The sequence below is a fragment of the Curcuma longa genome, unplaced genomic scaffold, assembly GCF_044706935.1.
Source record: "Curcuma longa cultivar G26 ecotype Majalengka, Jawa Barat unplaced genomic scaffold, ITB_CL_G26_1.1 utg8573_np1212_1322966_RagTag, whole genome shotgun sequence".
NCBI lineage: Eukaryota > Viridiplantae > Streptophyta > Magnoliopsida > Zingiberales > Zingiberaceae > Curcuma > Curcuma longa.
In genome coordinates, this window is record NW_027435604.1 from 1155826 (window position 1) to 1177859 (window position 22034).

Here is a 22034-nt window from a genome sequence, read left to right on the forward strand (position 1 = left end):
CTTTGAGTCATAAATTAATATATAAAATAGATTCAAACAACAAATAAACATTCTATGTATATCAATGTTCTCATTTGGGTGATACATCAACATACAATAATAATTCTAATGATGCTAATAGATTTAACATTATTTAGTAATGACATATGCACTAATTAGAAATATTTATTATCTTTGGATATATAAATAAAACTAATAGTGCACAAACATTACCAACAATCATATCCATTAATTATAAGAACAATTAATCAACCTTCGGGTGATCCATAAATGTCTTACAACAATGAACTTCAATTAACCCATAAATCAATAATTATCATATCATATATAGCATCAAAATCTATGGGTAATTGAAATATAATTATATAATTTAGAATTAAATAACTTACAGATTTGACCACTTTGGTGATTAACAAATCTATCATACTTTAATTTTTAAATACTAAATAATTCATAAATAATTATGTTCACATACAAACTTCAATTCAGCAATATTATAAAATACATTTTAGGCAAATAATAATATTATTAAAATTGTCATATTCATTACATATCATTTATTTTGCTGAAATTATTATTATATGCAATCATATAGCCAACAATTCTTTAAAAATAATATATTAAATTGGCTAATAAATTATTAAAATATTAATTTAATATGCATATAATATTATGTTATATGTTATAATATACATATTAAATTAATATGCATATAATATTCTGTTATATGTTATAATATGCATATTAAATTAATATGCATATTCTTATATGTTATAATATGCATACTAAATTAATATGCATATTCTGTTATATGTTATAATATGCATATTCTGTTTTATTTTCCAAAATAGAAAATTAATTAAACATCCTCCACTAATGTTATTTATGTTTTGCAATGAAACCTGTATTTATTTTCGTCCCTTGCCATATTAGTGAAACATCCTCGCGTGTGACGACGTAAAAGCAAAACGGGAGAAAATACATAGAGAAAATACATCCTAAACAGAAAACAAAAAACTAATGTTTCACTAATAACATTTCATAATTGTACTATTTGGAAATAACAGGTTTCGCTTTAAGCATTTCGAAAATACCACGTTTTGCTTTAAGCCAATAATATATTTTGTGGATTGAGTCAATCTTTGTTTTAAGAAATACCACGTTTCGCCAAAAATTCTCAAATTTTCATGATTAGGATTCATAAAATTGAAGAAAATAATCATACATAGAGAATCATAAATCTCACAAACTTGGCTCTAGATACCACATGTAAACTAAGGTTTTCTAATTCAGAAAACTAAACATGAAAGATCTTGAAATTTATGATTCTCATTTATATAACTTTTAGATCGATAACTTACCTTGATCCATGAGAAAGGAACAATAGCTGCAGACAAGCGCTACGAGTCCCAATCTATCTCTTTCCCTCTTACTTTCTTCTTCACACCTTTCTGATGGCTACGGTGAAAAACTCTTCTCGGGAGAGATAGAACCCAAGTACGTAAAATAGCCAACTTCCATCAAGTCGGCTACGTGCAATTTTGGGAGGTTAAAATAACTTCCCACAATTCCATACATAATGATCAATAAGTCCTTTAAATTAATTAATATTTCATATGAGTCATACTTTAAAATAATAAATAATTATTATTCAAATAATTAGTATTATTTTCTAACATAGAAATCATCCTTTTAAATAAAAATAGAATAGTCAAGTTTAATTAGACTTGTAAATAGGTCAATCGGAACAAATTACGAATCTAAGCAGACTCGTGGTGAAAAAATATTTTAATTAAAGTTCATGACAGATTGTCAAACACAATCTGAGAATAAAATCCCTTCCATATGAAATAAAATTTATTTATATATAAACTAAAATATAATAAAGATCGAGTCGAATTCATATAGTCATTCAGTTCTATTTAGTGAGACAAAAATTTAGTGGTTGTTAATTTGCAAACTACAACATAGAACTTGAGATCTAGTTGTACATTTTAACTTGGAGGAGAAAATCTAATTATTCTACTTATTACACCAATAATATCTGTACCAAGGGCATCTCAAGGATCCTCTAATTGTGTTATTGTTAGTTCGTTGCTAGAACTCCAATCACTTTCGTTTGTACTCGTCATGAGTACAACATCACTAGGATTCGATGATGTGCTCCCAACATCAGTAGGATTCGGTAGTGTAACGTCTTCGCTTCGTAACATTACGATCACATTCTCCATCGTCGGCCTGTCATCGCTTCGTTCTTGCACACACAAAAGACCTACTTGGATGAATCTCTTAACTTTCGATTTTGGGCATGAGTCTCCCATTCCTTTGTCAACTAGTTCTAGGCATCTTCCTTCCATCCAAAGGCTCCATGCCTACGAAAGTTCTAAGTATGTAAGTACATTGAGGGTTATAATTTTGCTTAGAAATGACAAGGTTGAGTTCTCCTTACATGAAGTATAAGGAGGTTTTTATGAGGTTGCAATTTGTCGAATGTTCTACTCTTCTTCCCGCTTAGAATTTCCAAAAGTATGACACCGAAGCCAAAGACATCGGACTTCTCCGAAAATAAGCCTCGTGTTGCATACTCGGGCGGCATATATCCACTGCATATTCAACCTTATTCATCTTAACTTGGCAAACAAATATCGATGAATTTGATCGAAACACACTTACTATGTGCCGGCTATTCTTTCAGTGCTTTCCTCTAGTTGATCTGCTTCGAAATGCTTTGCGATTCCAAAATCTGATATCTTTGGGTTCATGTCCCGGTCGAGAAGTATATTGCTCGCCTTCAAATCTCTATGTATTATCTTCAATCTTGAATCGTGGTGGAGGTAAAGAAGCCCTCGAGCAACTCCCACGATGATCGCAAAGCGCTTTTCCCAATCCAACAGTTGGCTCCTGGCTTCATCTGAGACATCGGAATCGGTTTACCCAGCAATTCGAAAACTCGATAAACTGTTGTTAACTGCCATACCGAAAATGAAAGTATCCAAACTCTTGTTTGGCATGTATTCATAGACCAAGATCCTTTCTCCTTCCTCAATGCAACATCCAAGCAAACGAACAAGATTCTTGTGCTGAAGTTGCACTATCAGAAGAGCCTCATTTCTGAACTCCTCTAGGCCTTGCGCCGAGCCTTTCGACAATCTCTTTACGGCGACCTCCAGTCCATCTTCCATTCGACCCTGCACAAAATTTTCACAATTCAGATCGATTTAGAATCCCTCCATTGAGCAGGTATCTCATTTCGATCATCAGATACAATCAATCAATCACCTTGTACACAGGGCCAAATCCACCTTCACCGAGAAGGTTTTCCATGGAGAAATCACTTGTGGCTGCTCTTATTGTGGACATTTCGTACAGTTTGAGCTCTAGCGTTTGTTCTTCGTTTCCTGTAGATGATTGAAGATTCTTCTTCTTCTTTATTGTGCCTGAATAAGCGAAGTCGAAGTCGAAGTCGATCTTACCTTGTGTTCTTCTTCTGCACCTCAGCCACAGAGCTAGAAGCAAGCAAGCCGACGCCGGTGCGAAGATCGCCACAGAGATGAACACAGCCTTGGTGACTTTCTTCTTCCTCGCGCCGCTTCTTAGAGATTCTACAAGAAAGGAATTGGTCGGATTAAGATTCTGCAACAAGAGCTGGATTCTGATTTGGAAGAACGTTACCCAATTCGGAAGCCGCGAGGCGAAGGTACAATTCATCTCCTCCGTCGGAGAAGGCTCTGACGTCGAGGAGATCGCCGGACCAAACTATGCACTCGGTGTCTCTGATCAGCGCGTAGGCGGTGCAGGAGCAGTTTCTCAGGCACCAGTTCCTGCACTCGCCAGGGGTGGACATGTTTGCGGCGGTGGCGTTGACGGTGTCGGGGAGCTTCACGTTCTGCACGGGAAGGAAGCCGTCGGTGGAGCAATTCAAGCCGGTCCTCCTCGCGCATCCGTCGGTGTTGTTCCTCAAGCTCCAGGCCTCGTGGGACGCGGGGACGAAGCCCTGCAAGCACTGGCATGGGGGCGAGTAGGCGGTGGTGCAGACGCCGTTGCGGCCGCAGGTCCCGTAATGGTCGCACTGGTCCTCCGGCACGTCCCAGAACAGGTTCCACCGGTCGCTCCCTTCCGTCCACGTCAATGCGCCGGAAAAATCCGTCCTCGTCTAGATACGCCCGCGTGAGAATCGCAGGGTCCGAAATCTGATACGTGTAGTACAACTCATCCCGGTCGTCGGCGTACGCGAACAGGAACAGAGTCTCAGTCCCCATCTTTGGCCGGCCGCTGAAGCCTTTTCCGGTCCACGGCCCGCTGCGGTAGACGACGTCTCCGGCCCCTCTCCGCAAGAACAGCTGCGGAACTCCCTTGCTCTCCATCCTGTAAGAGAACTCCCCCGCCGACGGATCGGAAGCCGTCTTCCACGAGGTCAGATACCTGTCGAGGTTCCTCCGGCGGTCCAATCCGATCCTCATTCCGGCGAGTAAAGTATCCGTCGGGTGGTCGAAGCTTTGCCAGACGGCGGCGGAGCCGCCCTGTGAGCACAAGGTTGCCGGTGTCCAGGAGCTGCAGAGTAGCGTCGACGGTGCCCGACGTGCCGGTCGACCAGACGACGAAGCCGGTGTCGTTGTAGAGGGCCAGGTTCCCGTCGGCGGTGAGGTTGAGCGAGCCCCGGGCGCTCAGCAGGGGACTGTCCCTGTTGGCCACCCACACTACAGTCATCACCGGGATGTTCTTGAACCAGATGCCCAAGTAGTGCTTGCTGCCGTCGCCGGGACTGAAGAACCCCAACTCAAAGATTCCTCTGGCAGAGGATAAAGCTTCGCCGTACGCGATCGAACTGCTCGGAGGAGCCATCGTATCACCTGCGTCGAGAAAATAAATTAGTGGAGAAGAAAAGGAATTAGATCAAATAGAAGAAATTAAAACTGAAATGCAAGTACCTGACTGGCCATGAACTAGAACCAGAAGAAGAAGAAGAACAAGAAGAAGAAGAAGAAGCATTGTTTTCATTCTTTAGGGTTTGAATGATCTCTGATGCAAGCTCAAAGCAAGGATCGTGATGGATTTATATATACGTTTACTGATCTTGGAGGTGGTTGTCAAGTCAACTGTGTGTATGTTTTGACTTGTGAGTTTTGACTTTTTGAGGAAATTTCTTGTGAGAATTGTTTAGAAAATGGAGTGGGGCATCTCCCAAGACCTTTGCCAAGTCACTTTGGGGTTTTGTATTTATTGGACAAAAGAAAGAAGTAAAAAAAAATATTTTAAAAAATTAAAAAAATGCTCAATCATATTTTTAATATCAACAAGTATCTTTATTCCGACTCAAATTTATAATAGTTAAAGTAAATTATTTTTTAATTTAATTTGTTATAAATATTATATTTTATATCAAAGTAATATTTTATCAATTTAATACAAATTATTTAGATTGAATCAAAATCATTTTAATAGGATCTACACTGTATTCATTAAATGACCAATTAAACAAATGTTGAAGCAATGATCAAATTTAAACAACTTTGATTTGATAAAATATTTTTTAATATAAAAATACACACATACTCTCTCTCTCTCTCTCTATATATATATATATAGTATTTTTGGTCAATTTAAAATAGTTTATTTTAACACATTATAATAGCTACTCTATAATTATTACAATATGAGAAATATGATGGAGTGCTCTTTTAATTAATTTTTTTTAAAAAAAAAGAATGTCTTTTAAAGATTAAGGGCATCTTTTTAATTTTTACCCTAATTTATTTGCTTTGAAAGTCAGAGAAGGTTGATGAGTTTTTCTTGTTTTGTAGCAATTAAAAATGACTAACAGAAAATATGTTCGTTCAATGCCACGGATGAAGATAAGTAATTAAAAGGGATTGTTTTGTTTGGTAATGTCCATGTAATTGTCTAGGACAACTTAATAGAGTTATATATTGGTTAGTTTGATTCATAAAAGTGGAATATTATTTTAAGAAATTATATATATAGAAAATAAATATTAATTGTTTAGGTGAAGATAAATTTTCAAACCAAGAATAATATAATAACTTGGAAATTTTTCCAAAGAACGCACACATTTTGAAAATTATCAACGTATATATAATATTTTAATATTTGTCAAGGACGTACTTCTTTATTAAATATCTCTTTCATTAAAAAATTATTAAAAGATATAAAAAAAAATTCTCTCTGCTTCAATTGTCAAAGTGTAGAAACCATCCTTTTAAAAAAAATATGCTCTTTAATAAATGTCAAAGTGTAGAAACCATCCTTTTAAATATAAATAGAATCGTCAATTTTAATTAGATTTGTCATCCCATCAAATAATTTAAATAAATAAATTAAAAGTTTATTAATTTATTTAAAAATAAACTTAAATAGATCAATTGGAGCAAATTACGAATCTAAGCAGAATGATTCATGGTGTACTTGAATTGATCCGCATATTGAAAAAAAATATTTTAAAATTCAAAATTTAAATAAAAAAATTCAATGAACGTCCATTTAATTCACAATTTAAATTTAAAATTTTTAATAATATATATATATTGTTTATTTTTTTAATAGATTCCTACATGGACTTGTTTATCTTTTCAACGGAATTATAGAGAAATAAATATTATTTATTTAGGCGAGGACAAATTTTCAAAGCAAGAATTTTGATGATTTATATCAACTTAGTGAGTTTGACACTTTTGAAATAAAATATGGATATTAGAAATAATTATCGAGTAAAGAGTAATTTTATTTTTATATTTTACATTTTATAACTAAATATATAGCTTATGAGAATTTATGTAGGAAAATTTCAAACTAAGAATATTCTTAACTTTCACGACTTATATCAATTCATTGACTTTGACACCTTTGAAAAGACAAATGTTCTTGGGACCCAAAACAGCAATTTGTATGTAAAATATACAAAATATATCTTCTGTGAAAGACTTGGAAACTGCATTCACATGGAAGTCAACTCCCAATTTAGTTAATTATTTCTAATTTTTATTTTATGCTTGGCATCCTTTGATTTACAATAAACTAAATATCATATAAGTTTATGTTTAACAAATTTACTTTTGTTTTGTTTTTAACATTTTAATCAGTTACTATTTTCTCCAATTTGTATATAGTTCTTTCGAATATGTGAATGGTAAATTTTACATTATTTATTTATTTTTAATTAATAGCATGTTAAATTTTAAAATACTGGTCTCCTTTTCTCAACTAATTTCTTCCACAAACCACTGATGAATATATTTACACATTTCAAACCTAAGCTATCAGACAATACATGGAATGATATATTTTTAATCAGTATCAATATTTTGATAGAAGTTCTATTTTGGATTGAAAAATATGATTATATTTTAATACAAGCAATATTCTTAGAGTGGTCAATGCATTATATATATATATAATTTAAATATTCAACTCTTACAGACTGATTAATTTGGAAGAGGATCACACTATTAACTTTATTCGACTTTCAATAAATTCAAAGCTACCAATAAAAGTTTTCAGTGACCAACCTCAACCGACTTTTTATCCTCGGCCAAACTTTTCCACAAGGCTTTTCTCAATCTGCATTCTCTTGTTCACCAGAGAAGTGTACTTGGACAGAAGGTTTTCATCGCCGGCTGGGAATGCAAGCTTCGAGCTCAGAGAGGTTTTATCGAGCTTGTCACCGTACAAGCTTGAGATCGGCACGAACTGGCCTTCTTTGTTGCACAACCATCCATGAGCAGCCCGCAGAGCTGCCCCCAAGGAAGCAGAATCTGTAATGATGGGTAACACATTGATGATTCATGTCTGAAAATGCTAAAACCAAGCTCTCGTCGAGAAGCTCAGCTTCATGGTGCATAATAAATTGAGAAAATGAAGCATAGACATTTGAGTGGTTTGGTACAATCAGCATTTCAGCACTACAACTAGAACAAGTAACTGGTTATCCAGAAGAAATTAGACTAAAGTGTAGACTTACCGGGTCGTTGCACTGTATAGACTGGACAACCAAAAATGTTGGCTATCGATTTAAGAATATACTCATTTGATGATGCTCCACCAGTTGCAATTATCCGGTTTGGAGGAGTTGGCATTCCGAATCTCTCAGCATGACCTCGCATTGAGACGAATTGACCTTCGACTATTGCACGTACCTGTAGCAGGTATTAACTCAAATAAGAATTTGAGAGTTGTGTTGATGGATTATGAAAACTGTGTTATTATATTAACCAACCTCTGCAGGAGGATCAAACTCCTCAACTTCTGAAACCTCTGCTTCATCTAATGAGTCAATGCTTCCGAGAACATAATGGTGGAATCCAACTGACATAAATTGATGTGTGTCACAGAAGAATGAATAATTATCATCCCTGAAGAAATAAAGAACTTGGAGCTAATTAATTGGAGAAAACAGATAGGATTTATCGACTACCGGGGAGTGGAGGCAAGATCTCATGCTCTTTGTAGTAGAATCCTAATCTTCCACCTATATGAGGATATAAGATAATTACAACAATGATGAAAAGGATACACAAGAACATGTTCCAAATATAAGGATGCTATGTTTCAATCCAAACATATTAGATGAACCATATGAAATATAATAATACATCAAAGTATCTTGCACGAGTTCATGAAAAATGTGGAATATTGAAAATCAGAAGGAATCCAACCTAATCTTATGTGATGTTCTAAGCTGTAGAAATTGGGAAGTGTGTAACTATTTGCTAATTATATGTTCGTAAATCTTGCAGCTAAAAGAATTACGTAATCTGATTCAATTTCAACCAAAATACACTAAATCAAAGATAATAGAACTAAGCACGACATCAGTGTGACTAACTCAATAATAAGAAAATACCATTTAGAGGAGGTGTTTTCTCCAAATAGCTGTTGAAAACATCCCAAGAGCGTTCTGCATAACGGTTTCGCACATCTGTAATCATTTATTGAAGGTCAACTATGATTGAAGTTGGAAGAGTTATCTGAATATATAATATGCATCTATAATTATAAAAGGAATACCTTCGCGAGTAAGTGAGCCATTTTTATAAACCAGCATAACCATGTAACAGTTTGGGTCAACAGGGTTTGGAAAAACATGTCCTTCTAAACTTGGTTTGGGTTCACTAGTAATTCCAAATACCTGATCAACAATGAGCAGGAAGAGATTGAATACAATAACAAGTGATATTTATATTGATGATTGGTTTCCAGTGCAGATATTTATTCACAAATGAAAAAATCAAGGAACAAAACTTACTGTATCACTTGTTCCAAGACTAATAGCTAGATCACCAGGAGTATTGAGGGTCAAACCTGCATAGCACCTCAAAAAATGTTGACTGTTTACAAAAGATTACAGAGCCTGTACACAACATGATGTGCCACAGCCAAACTTCATCATTTTGGATGTGAGTATAATTTCCAAGACAGACCCTTTAGCAGTGGTTATTAGACACAAGCGAGACATCAATAAGCAAGAGGACAAACAGAAAATGTGATATCATCAGGAACTGTCTAGCACTGGGAAACTAATATTTATTTTAGATGTGCAAGCAAAATAGAGGTGGCACACCTGCAAGACTATTAGGATTGTCTCCAGACCATTGAATTATTACACAATCTTTTCTGAAGTCAAACCTGCCAAATAAGATGACATAAGATTGGGTCTCAAATTTATTTTGTTTGTTACTGCAATGGTTTTGAGTGAACAAGTTTCACCAGATAGTTGAGCAGAAATTTGAAAGCTAATACCAAGCAAATTGTTGTAAATAGATTCTCTATAAATATTTACGCAATAGAAATACAGAAACTCCTTGACTGGAGTTAGTGGACCATGTAAATGACTAAATTAAATAGAAATCAAAAGAGGAACCTTACCTAATAATTTAAGATAGTACCCCGAGAAGAGCAAAAAGCAATGTATTACATTTTCTGACTACATAGTTGAATTTTTCCTCCATTCAAATACATGTAGAAAGGAAGTTGTTGGCCAGTTCAAGATGTGTGGTTTATTTAGTAGATGTTTGAATTACCTCTGCTTATTTGCTTGTATAGACTATAAAGCTAAGTGCTAGTGCAATATAATATTTCGGTGATAAATCTGAAACATAATAAAAATATGAATAACACTAGCATTTTGTTATTAAGTTGTCTAGATGTGTTTGAAGAGAAAGAACCATTCCAAATCATATATACATACATATAAAATTTAATCCATGCAATAGCAAATACTTTTAATTAAATACAAACATACTACCTAATTTTTAATAAGGCTTGTAATGGAAAATTCTATGTAGTAGCATCTCAAGACCTAAGTAGATTCACACAAAAGAAAGAGTTATATGAAACTGAATATAATGTGTCGGTCCTAGTATGAAGTAAAGTGAATCACCAAAAGCTTCAATGTGTAACAGCGTGTGCAGTAGGAAACAAATTGCCTATCGACATAAAAGGTAAATTACAGAGAGAATAATATTGCACAGTTGGAATATTTTACCTTCCATATTCAATAGAGAGTAAAAGTAGACATTTATAAAGAAATGAAAAAGGGTACTGCTAAGTAAGTTAAATGTAACTCGATAGCCTCAACATAGTTATGAAAAGTTCATTAGGGAAATAAGGTCACCTATCAACAAAATAGGAAGATATCAGACCCGCAACTGCATGAGCAGGAAATAGCTGTCCAAGTTTTTCTTCCAAGCCTGGTGCCGTAGCCTAACACAATAGCAGACTTATTTGTTATAGCTGCAGTTACGCATTTTGATCATACTGCTTAATGTTAATAGAATACACCTCCAAAACTATCTTTGACCAGATACGCTGTTTAATGTCCATTAAATTCATCCCTGCTCCATCAGTTTCATCAATGCTAGCATAATCACCGATTAGAAGAGAAGCCATGAAAGAACTAACAAGGGAGATTCTCTCAGTGTTGTTATAAACATCTGGCTTTGTTTGATAAAGCTTTCGTATTTGAGGTCCAGTATATCTCTCATAGGCACGCGATCCTGTAAGTTTTGAGAGCTCTAAAGCACCTCCAACAGCCACCTCTATTTCTCTACACTGTGATGTAGTGCTACCATCCATCCATATAGGTGAATCCTTTACTGAAAAAGCATCCTCCAGTTGAATCCGTAATGATTTTAATGGATCCAACGAGGCTAATATAGCCTTTCCATTCTTACTCCAGTACACACTACCATGCTGTTGTCCACTACCCGAAATAGCTACTATCTTTTTGTAGTCCACTTTTGATTTCAATTTCCCAAGCAATAAGTCCAAAGCCTCCACCCACATCAGGGTTGGCGATACAATCCTTCCATTTTCAGAAGTATCCCTGTAGACCCCATCTTTGGTTTTATAGTGTGGCAATTCAGAATCAAAATGAATGCTTTCTGAAGCAACAATCACAAGGTTATCATCTAGGACAGTAGCCTTCAGTGACCTGCATGTTTCAAGAATAAAGATGGGCAATGCATAAAGTGAAAAAAATATATGACAAACTATGAAACAAAACATGTATGATAATTAACAGACTATGAGTAACAATAAATGGAAAAAATAACGCAGCAATTATTTATCACTTAAACTAAATGGCATCTGCCTCCAGCATCCATAACTCTACAAAATCACGAGTTTTATGTGAAAAGGCATTGAACAAACAAGCCGTGACATATGCATTATGAACTTGAAAAAATAAATTTAATTAACTTCACCGATTCCATGACTAGCGTAACTTGACTACAAATTTAATTCAAATGAACAAAAAAAACATAATCCTATTATCAGCACGTAATGGCTAGGCAAGCAAACAACACAAGGATCCAGCATGTTTTCCCCCAAATCTGTGTATTTGGTTACAACATCCCATCATAAACAAAAATTAAGACAAGAATAAAGTTAAATCCCACCCAAAGAACTTCTAAAGCGGAAACCCTAATTGCCAAGGAAACAAAACCGCGAACCATGAACCCTAGCGAAGAGTAAACACTATGATTAAATTTCTACCACATTTCACTCGAAGTCCAGAAATCAGCATAGAAAAACTAGGAAAGCTTCAACTTTCCCACAATTCGAGCACAGAGGCGAAGTTTTCGTCCTTGAAATGAATGAGGAAGAAAGAGAGAAGTGGAAAGGCTTACTGTGTAGAACTGTCGAATCCGAGGAAGAGAGCATCTTCCGGCAGGGAAGCAGCCATGGCGACGATCTCTTCTTGGCGGAGGAAGAGGAGGAAGCAGATCAGATGGGATTTGGCGGAGATCACTCACCCTATTTATAGTTGGAATTAGATGAGATTTATTGTTTGGGCTGTCGAGTTTATCTTGATTCAGAATGGAAATAATGTTGACGCAGACATTCGTTACCCTCCGTTTACCTCACGTGAGGATCTAAGTGGGTCCCATATTTTTACCCAGACCTAAAAATGCCAAAGCATCAGACAGAATTTTCAGTCGACTCCGAAGAGAACCCGCTCGAGTACCAACCACAGTGGAGCCATTGGTATTAAACGAAGAGTTTTGGGTAAGAATTAAGAATGTGATAGGTTGCTTAATTTTTTTATTAAATAAAAAAAACAAAAATATTTTTTTAAAAAAATATAATAAATATAAATGTTATATATTAAATAAATATTTTAAAATCCAAACTAATTAGGATGCAAATTAATATACATCACCCTTTTAAAAAAATATATAAATTCACATGTTAGCTACCCATTATATTCACACCTCATTTTTATTGATATACTCTTTTTTTTTTATTAACACACTCCTAGTCATGTTAACATTAATATTCATAATCAACCACCACTTTTTTTTTTTTTTTAATGTCCCAAGGTTTGTGAGATATAGGGCAAGGTCAAGTATTAACTTAGTATTGGATAAAATTTTATTTCTTTTTAGAAGATACAGTAAGTTCTTGGGCGACATTACAAGAATGGGCAACGGAAAATCAATGCGTGCTACCTCAACATCTCTAGCTTAATATACTATATATGAGAGACACGAAATCGAAGACGTTATCAAGGCATTATCCTGAATTTTAATTAGATTTTTTGCAATGTGCAAGTCTATGTGTATCAGTTTGTAAATCTCAAAGCACGGTAACATCCAAACCACGATGGCTCTGTTCCTGAGATGAAATTGGTTTTATGACTATGTTCTTGAGATGAGATTAGTTTTGTGATCTCTAGTGCTTTGTATGACTCGTAGATGAGCATGCAAATGTTGTGATGTGTGGACATATGGGATTATGGTGTTTTGGTATTGATGGTGTTATGGATTTGATGTAATTTCTTATGTGATGGGTCATATGTGTGCACTTAACGATTAGTCATGTCTGAGCTACGATGTTGATCTTTTGATTGTACATTTGAGAGTCTAACCTATCTTATTTTATTTATATATGAACTATTTTTCAAAAACATTAATATTCATTATTAATTTATGAATCCTATATAATTATTTATCTTTATTTTTATTTTACATTAAATAATATTCAAGTTATATTCATTTTAACATGAATATTCATTATTAATTTATGAATTCGACTATATACTTATTCATTTTTATTTTATTTTATATTAAATAAATACATCCACTCATCTTATTCATATTAATTATAATATCATTTATTTATTTTAACATTAACATTCATTATTAATTTATAAATCCCTAAACCCTAAATTCCATTATACCCTCATTCATTTTTATTTTTTATTTACATTAAATAAATACATCCACTCATATTTTATATCTATTTTGAATATGATATAAGGTCGTCCTTCATCTCTATGCAATGATTTTTTTTTTATCAAAATAGCATTTTGTTTCAGAAAAAAAATAATGATATATCACTCTAGCGATCAAATTTTAAAATTTAAACCAGAAATCAAATTTGAATTGATTCATAAATTTACTTGCTCTCCACAAGTTCTAAATGTCCACAAGTCAACTTGTCGTTGAATTGATTATGATAAAATAAAATTATTGAAATAGATAAAAAACAAATCTCAATAAAATCAAAATAATACCAACTTTTATTTATTTATATATATATAATGATGTTTACCATTTAAAATAACCAAAACCTTTAAATTTTGAGCTTGTGAACTGATTTTTAAAATAATTAATCACATCTAAATTGCACGTATTACCAACAAATTAATTAAAATTTTTTTTATCAAAACAACTGAAATAACATTATTTTTAGAATTAAAAATATAATAGACTGTCATTTTATATATATTTTTAAATGAGATAGCCTTTTAATTTAACCCATGTTCAACTGTAGGCTTGAAGTATTTCTTTTGTGTTGGATAATCACAATCTGAGCTGAGAATTTGCACAATTTTTTTTTCATGTTATAACGAGTTTTAGGAGATAATTTACAAGTAGAAAAAAATTGAAAATCTTTGACGTATAAATTGTTAAAATAGTTCTTTTAATTTTGTATGAATCTGTCAGAACTCTCTAACTGTGTGCTTGTTGTTGGTATATTTACAGGTGTTTTTGATTGGTTTCGATGAATACTTTGAAGGACAGATTATCAAGTGATGAAAATGAAAGACAGTTGATACACCATTTGAAACTGCTCAATAAGCAAAATATATAAAAAAACACAAAATATCGCTTGAAACTACTAGAAAACATTATCATTTACAATAGCAAATTAGCAAAAATTATGATCAAACAAGCAACAAAAAATTGTAAAAAAGTTAAAGAGAGAAAGATGAAGATGGAAAAGGATTAGAACCCTAAAACTAATTGGAAAAAAGAACTTTTTTAAGAAAAGAGATTAGAAAAAGAGCAAAAAAGAGGTGCTCATATTCTATGGGTGTAAATTGGTCTGTCATGCCAATTCTACAGCATTCAGAACGAGGAATTTTGTATAATCACAGCACCAAATGCACAGCATCAATTATCAATCACATATTATAAATAAATATACTAAAACAAGCACGGACTTGTAAGGAACAAGATCGGCAACATTGGCTCAGACACGCATAAACAGATCATCACAGAGATCCACAAATCAAAGATTTATCAGAATCGAGAAATGAAATCTGTCGTCACAGCCAAAGATAAGACAAAACGACGAATGGCGTGAAAAAGGAGAAATTTTTTTTTTTCAAATTTTAGAGGCGAGCATAACCCAAGAACTGACTTTCAGAAGAAGTTTAGGGCAAAAAAGCACCTCGAATCCATTTGGGGAGCGAAAAACCCCGGACATCGATAGTAGCAGCGATGAGCGGGCGAATGAGCTCCCCATCCATGAAACCAAGCATCAAAAAACAAGAAAAAGACAAGAACATCAGAAGATTGCTGAATCAATGCTTCAATGAAGAATGCGGCGGAAAGACGGCAGCTCGGCGGAGAAGCGGAGGCGAAGAACAATTTTGCTGCCAAACGATTTGTCCGCTTATATAGAAAGAAGGAAAGGGCTAACCCTAGATTTCCTCGATGTGGTACGATTAGTGGGCTGGGCTGGGCTGGGCTTTGGCCCATTTCTCCATTTAAAAAAAATGTTGTTTGCTAGAAATGAGATAACTTGCGAAAATGATGGCCACCGTGATGCTATCAGTAACCGAAAGACCTCTGGTATTAAGGTATAAGAATCTTCGTCATTAATCATGCCTGTCCATGTCGCAAAGGCATATTATTGCATGTAATGCACCAGTGCAAACCCACTGAATTGGAATTTTGTTGACCAATGGAAAGAACAAAATAATCAGGAACCGAATTGAAATCTTTAGGCTTTCTAGTTCACCTAAAAAGGAAAAGGGGTTGCCCAGGCAAACCACAAAGCTTCTGTACAAACTTTGACCTCCTCTTCATCATCATTATACGACTCTGCACTTACTCCTTCTTCGTCTTCCTCTTTCAACTCTTTCTCTGCTTCGGGACCGTTATGGAACTTCTCCTCCTCCGCATCTGCGTCGCCTTCCTCACTATCGCTGAGTTCGCTCAGGAAGAGGTCGACCTGCTCCCTAATGAAGGCGTGCTTCTGGGAAATTAAAGGTCGATGCCGAAATCCTCCTCGAGTCGGCGGCGCACAGAAGCAATGGCGGTGGTGGAGAGGTCGGACTGGAGAAGGAATTCCCGAAGCCGCTCCACGAGCTGTGCGTCCGAAACCATCTCTTCTCTCTCGCTCCTTCTGCAACTCGGAAGCCGCCCTCCTTGCTCGCGGTGTCGCCCCTCTCGCGGCTCTCGCTGGTTATTTACGATTTATTAACTGCGGGTGAACATATTAAATATATATTATAATAATTATAAAATAATAATTATAATGTGAATATTTTAGAAATCATAATTATTATAATACGTCCGATTAATTTAAAATTTTTAATTTAAATATAAAATAATATTAAAAATAATTGAATAAATATATATATAATAAAATAATAAAGTGGATATCTTTTTTAAAAAAATTAAAATAGAGATATGTCCTTTTTTACTTTTGTCCTAATATATAGCTTCCTATTTTTAAAATAGCCCCAAATATTTATCTTTTAAAAAGAAAAATCTCAAGGTTTGACTTATACCAAAACACCTTTTAATTCATTTTGTTATCAAAGTTCCTTTAATCGCCGTTATTAAATAAGTAATTTTGTTTGATGATAAATTAGATATTTTAATAGGAGAACTTTAGGGCATTTTTACATTAACCAAATTCTAAAAGGCTTTTTAAAAATTAAAATTATAATAATATTCATTGCATGACCTTAAAAGCGCATAATTTTAATTAAATTGAAGTAATTAAATTAAATTAAAATATTTTTAATAAATATTAGAGTAATTTTAAGTAGCATAAAAGTAGTTTTAATCTATATTTTAACGATTTCAACCAAAAATAATACAATAACATAAATGCTCTTTTAATTTTTTTCCAATATGTAACAAAAATAAATACTTCTTTTTAATTTTCCCCATATATAATTATTTTTTTGATTGAGAAAAAAAATAAAGGAAAAAAATTAATTCTTTCTGCAAAATTTTATAATAAAAATTATATTTTATGTTTAAAAAAAATTATGCGCACCCACCTAGAAATTATGTCCTTAATAAATTAAGTTCCGTTGCGGGTAGTTAGATCCACTAAGGGAGTCAACTCTTCTCATCCGCACGATCTGAATCGTACGGCGAGGGATACACAGAGACAGCGATAAGTGGCGATCTCGTCCATTCGCTTTTATGTGTATTGGATTCGCCTGCGATCGCAAAAAGTTTGCTGCGACGCCGCCTTCGGATTTGCTTCGATTCCCAGGCCCTCGCAGGAGAAAAAAATGAAGTCAGTGCCCCGTCTCCCCCAATCCCGAGAGAGAGAGAGAGAGAGGACGAACGGTTCAATCCCAGGTCCCGAGAATTCACGCGGCCGGAGCCTGCCTCGCCGCCTTAGACGTCTCTTTCCGCGCAGCGTAGATTCCAGTGAAGAGTGGCCAGACTGGGGGTCGAGGCGGCGATCGATCTGATCGGGGAAGTGGGGAAGTTGATGTGAAGGCGGTGCGGCGATGGCCACGCATCGGGCTGCGCTCACGGTGGGTCCGGCGATGGATCTGCCGATAATGCACGACAGCGATCGGTACGAGCTGGTGAAGGACATCGGGTCGGGGAACTTCGGGATCGCCAGGCTGATGCGGGACAAGCAGACCAAGGAGCTCGTCGCTGTCAAGTACATCGAGAGAGGCGAGAAGGTCGGTCTATTATTGATGAGGTTCCATTTTTATTCGTCTTTATCCGTAGAAAAATCTCATCTTCACTGGAATTTTAGCTGGTTATGTGATTTTAGAAAGTTTTTATTTGATAGGATTTTGTTTGAGTAAAAATTGTGTCGATATCGTCAAATCCTTTGACCTGCTTCTCATAAAAATCATAGTTTTGGTAAATTGACGGTACAGAGTTCTATTTCTGGTTAATTATATCCTCATTTCGTATTGCCCTGCCTTATACAACATAGAGCTTCGCAGTTGCATGGCTTGTAAATTTCTTATTTGGCTTAACATGTTTAGATCCTGCTTCTTTTACTTCAGTCGATTATGATAGTATTGCTTTTATGATGCTGTAAGCTTGATTCTCATCTTTTCCTCTTCCATGATAGCGATCTTATACTCTTTCTTGGCATAAGCGTAGCTTCATGACAGGCATACATAATCACCCTAGGCTTGGCATGTTCAGTGTTTCCCTTTTAAATTTGTTGGACAGTCTTCCTTTTTGTACAATTTTCATTCTCAAGTTTTATGAATTTCCTTCGTTTTTTATGTGTATCTGGAGGGACATGGAATCATAGATCAATCTTTATCGTGGTTATGATTGTTTGGTCTAAGAATTCACCAGGTCAAGTAGCAGATATAAAGCGAGTCTGTTATATTCTTTCCCAGCATGTTTGACATTTTCATATCTGTTATTTGATGGAGTTTGCAACTTGGAGAATTTTCAAACATAGCTTTCATTGAAGAGAAAAGCGACAAACTTCACCTGAGTAGTGATGATAGCAAGCTTGGATCCCAAGAACTTTGTGCAACACTGCCATGGTGCTTGCTGTTTGTAGGCTATCTTCTACCTTCATGATATTTATCATTTTGGTCCCTTGCTTGATTTATCACCTAACTGATATGGCTTAAAACGCCGACTGGACAGTATTTGATTGGTCGGGAGTTTTTAACGGGACTGAAATCCTTTCTGTTAGTTGCATTGTATTCATCTTGCTTAGCTTCAAGTTATGACCACAACTTTTGAAGATAACTATGGGCACATTAGCCTTTCTTTTCTGATGCCGGCATGATTGGTTTTTTTTCTATTTATTCAGATAGACGAAAATGTTAAGAGAGAGATAATTAACCATCGGTTGTTGAGGCATCCTAATATAATCAGATTTAAAGAGGTAAGTAAGTTCATGTCTGAAGATATCATTCACTTGTTCTGTTAGAAAATCTAATTGTTCTTTTTGCTTTCTCTGCTACAAATCTTCTTAGGTTATTTTAACTCCAACCCATTTGGCGATTGTCATGGAATATGCTTCTGGTGGTGAACTTTTTGAACGAATTTGCAATGCAGGACGCTTCAGTGAGGATGAGGTTATACTTTACTATAATTTACTTATTCACATTATATCACTTCATCATAAATTGGTGATGACTTTTGCCTCTTCTTGAAGGCGCGATTTTTCTTCCAGCAACTTATATCTGGAGTTAGCTACTGTCACTCGATGGTAAAATGAAACTATTTTCAAGTTCAGTGATCATGTATTCAGCTTAGCTGATTTGTGTTCTCTTTATTGTCAAGCAAGTATGCCACCGTGATTTGAAGCTTGAAAACACTTTGTTAGATGGAAGTGTTGCTCCTCGTTTGAAGATATGTGATTTTGGATATTCCAAGGTATAAATTAATATTTGATTATTTTATACTAGTTTAAGAAAAAAAATATTCAGATTCATCACATGATCTCATGATCTTGTTTTGCCTCTGTTGCTGATGTTCTGTATTTTCAGTCGTCTGTTCTGCATTCACAACCAAAATCCACTGTGGGAACTCCTGCATATATTGCTCCTGAAGTGCTACTCAAGAAAGAATATGATGGCAAGGTAAGTTTTCTTATATGCACGCTGTACTTGTTAGGTTTAACTGTTGAAATATACTTGGAGCCTGTTTCTGTGGTGTTATTGATACCTAAATCCAGTGCACAAAGCAGCCAAATTAATTAGCTGGATAAAAAGTTGTATATTGTGCCGTCCCATTTATATTGATACTATCATGTCACTTTGCATCCAGAAGTTACAATCGACATGCACATAGATATGTTGGCTTGTTTAGATGATTTGCGTTTGTCTGAGCTTTCAAGAATGTCATGCTACACCAGTTAATCTATGCTTCACCATATTTTGTTCACTCCTCGCTGCTCTCAACTATTTTAAAGCAAGAACCATATGTGAGTGATTTCCTAGCTCACTGAGACAGCCACATGATTGGTAGCTTTTGGGTGTATTTGGATGGAGGAATTTGAAGGTAAACAGGAGAGGTTGTAAAGGGGAACAAAGGCTAGTTTGGGAGAGAATTCTGGAGAGAGGAAGGGATTCCTATGGAATTGAAGGCTCTGCAAAATATAAAGCATCAACTTAACGTTCTGATTGTGAGGCCTGGAACTAGTAAGCAAAATATTTGTTGCAAACAATGAGCATAACATGTTGTTGTTGTATTGTGCTTCTGAGCTGTTAAAAGGTCATAATCCTTTGCTTTCTCACAATAACTCACCCCTAAAGATTGAATTGGTTCTTGTGTGGTAATTGCCTTCGTTTATGTAGCTTCGTTTTTGTTAGCTAGTCTCCTCATTTGTGTAACTTTTGTGCCTTCTAACATTGCTAAGAATTTATGTAGATAGCTGATGTGTGGTCTTGTGGTGTCACTTTATATGTAATGTTGGTCGGAGCATATCCCTTTGAGGACCCAGAGGAGCCTAAAAATTTCCGAAAGACGATAGAGGTGAAAATCATTTACAAGTTACCGCACGAAGAATACTGCATATGCATCATCTTATATATCGTGGTACCCTGTGCAGCGCATACTGACCGTTCAATATTCGATTCCTGATAGCATTCCCATATCTCCAGAATGTCAACACTTGATCTCCAGCATCTTCGTTGCCAATCCTGCCATGGTAAGTTCATCGGCAAGTAATAGTGATAATTTGTTTTTAGTTGCATCATAAGAGTAAACACAAGGACTCTCACTTCAATACTGACATCTACATTCCTTCTTAGAGTGTATATTATCTGTCAAAGTTATATGTTTCATCGATGATCACTAAATGTTGATCGGATCCATAATCGCAGAGAATTACGATTCCTGATATACGTAACCATGGGTGGTTCTTGAAGAATCTTCCAGCTGATCTGATGGATGACACCACAATGAGCAACCAGTACGAGGAGCCTGATCAACCGATGCAAAGCAGCGACGAGATAATGCAGATCTTGGCCGAGGCAACGATCCCTGCAGTCGGTACTAGCGGACTCAACCAGCACCTTTTCGGTAGTCTTGATCTCGATGATGATGATATGGAGAGTTTCGACTCTGATCCAGACCTCGACATTGAAAGCAGTGGGGAAATGATCTATGCTATGTGAGTGTCTTTGTTGTCATGACACTGAGGAATTCCATCTTGAGCTTAATTAGCCAACAAGATGTGTCTGGCCTGTTTGCTGATATGGAGAGGTGAATCCTCATTAGTCTTTCCTTTGGATGTAAGGGACCTGTATTAAGTTAAAAACAACTTTAATTCTATAAATTGTGTCTTAGTTTATAGGTTAACATATTTGACACTAAATTGAAGCAAAAATTTACTCATATGCCAAGTTCATTCAATTTGATCTTTAGAAAATTGACATAAGCATTCAGTGAAATAAACCAAACACTTGGTGCAAACATAGTGTTCAGGGAAGCATATGAAAGGAGAGATCTTAAAGGTGTTTGTGATGGATGTTTGAAACAATGCTATGGCAGTTGAATGAAAAATATACTCGCAATTCACAAAACAATCCAACAAGGTCTTTGATGGCCTTTAAGATTTTTGGAATGGGAAGAAGTTCACTTATTCGACGATAAGCAGGAAGCAGTTGTAGTTCCTCCTGGTCTTCCAGTAAATGGCACGAGCAGGTTCTAAGCTATTGCGATTCGTATCAGCAAAATCCTTATCTATGAAACGAAGCTGATCCTAGATCCTTAAATACCTGCATACATTTCAACAAAATTTTAGAGACCAATCAGGATGACTTACCGAATGTACAAAATAAAACATGTTTGGAATAACTGATAACAAAGATTGAATAACTTGTGTATGTCTTCATCATAGTAACTTTAGATTGAACCAAACTCTACATATCATCTGCTAATGAAGATTTGAACAGTTGCAGCAGAGAAGATCTGTTACAACAGAATCCCTAAATAACCAACATCGCGTGGAATTAATGCACAAGAAATTATCAATTTTAATACATGTCCATTGGATGATTATGCCTTGAGTTCTTGCATCTTAGTTTGTGT

General features: G+C 35.2%; 2 protein-coding genes, 2 non-coding genes and 1 pseudogene across 4 annotated transcripts; 1 reads left to right on the plus strand and 4 right to left on the minus strand.

Annotated features, from left to right (window-relative positions):
• Positions 1-2060: 2060 nt before the first annotated feature.
• Positions 2061-4998, minus strand: LOC141821024 (G-type lectin S-receptor-like serine/threonine-protein kinase At4g27290; annotated as a pseudogene).
• Positions 4999-7439: 2441 nt separating this feature from the next.
• LOC141820914 (xylulose kinase 2) lies at positions 7440-12282 on the minus strand. Its single transcript, XM_074708277.1, has 11 exons — positions 12144-12282; positions 10795-11446; positions 10628-10716; positions 9575-9639; positions 9260-9315; positions 9022-9142; positions 8858-8932; positions 8429-8482; positions 8231-8319; positions 7976-8150; positions 7440-7769 (listed from the first exon to the last, which is right to left on the minus strand). The coding sequence occupies exons 1-11, from the start codon at positions 12197-12199 to the stop codon at positions 7537-7539; spliced, it is 1665 nt and encodes a 554-aa protein (XP_074564378.1). The 5' UTR covers positions 12200-12282; the 3' UTR covers positions 7440-7536.
• Positions 12283-14816: 2534 nt separating this feature from the next.
• On the minus strand, positions 14817-14906 carry LOC141821033 (small nucleolar RNA snoR8a). The gene has a single exon (XR_012601187.1). It is a non-coding gene; the product is annotated as a small nucleolar RNA snoR8a (small nucleolar RNA).
• Positions 14907-14989: 83 nt separating this feature from the next.
• LOC141821034 (small nucleolar RNA snoR126) lies at positions 14990-15079 on the minus strand. The gene has a single exon (XR_012601188.1). It is a non-coding gene; the product is annotated as a small nucleolar RNA snoR126 (small nucleolar RNA).
• A 2242-nt stretch (positions 15080-17321) lies between these two features.
• LOC141820783 (serine/threonine-protein kinase SAPK10-like) lies at positions 17322-21265 on the plus strand. Its single transcript, XM_074708134.1, has 9 exons — positions 17322-17692; positions 18805-18879; positions 18971-19072; positions 19153-19206; positions 19281-19373; positions 19487-19579; positions 20370-20474; positions 20551-20649; positions 20825-21265. The coding sequence occupies exons 1-9, from the start codon at positions 17510-17512 to the stop codon at positions 21116-21118; spliced, it is 1098 nt and encodes a 365-aa protein (XP_074564235.1). The 5' UTR covers positions 17322-17509; the 3' UTR covers positions 21119-21265.
• Positions 21266-22034: the final 769 nt, after the last annotated feature.

Excerpts from the sequence above, each read along its gene's own strand:
- LOC141820783 (XM_074708134.1), top strand. The coding sequence starts at position 17,510 with ATGGCCACGCATCGGGCTGCGCTCACGGTGGGTCCGGCGATGGATCTG. Across the intron at positions 17,693-18,804 it reads ACATCGAGAGAGGCGAGAAG|ATAGACGAAAATGTTAAGAG; the intron begins GTCGGTCTATTA and ends CTATTTATTCAG. Across the intron at positions 19,580-20,369 it reads AGAAAGAATATGATGGCAAG|ATAGCTGATGTGTGGTCTTG; the intron begins GTAAGTTTTCTT and ends GAATTTATGTAG.
- LOC141820914 (XM_074708277.1), bottom strand. The coding sequence starts at position 12,199 with ATGGCTGCTTCCCTGCCGGAAGATGCTCTCTTCCTCGGATTCGACAGT. Across the intron at positions 8,483-8,857 it reads GAAAACACCTCCTCTAAATG|GTGGAAGATTAGGATTCTAC; the intron begins GTATTTTCTTAT and ends ATCCTCATATAG. Across the intron at positions 8,151-8,230 it reads AGTTTGATCCTCCTGCAGAG|GTACGTGCAATAGTCGAAGG; the intron begins GTTGGTTAATAT and ends TACCTGCTACAG.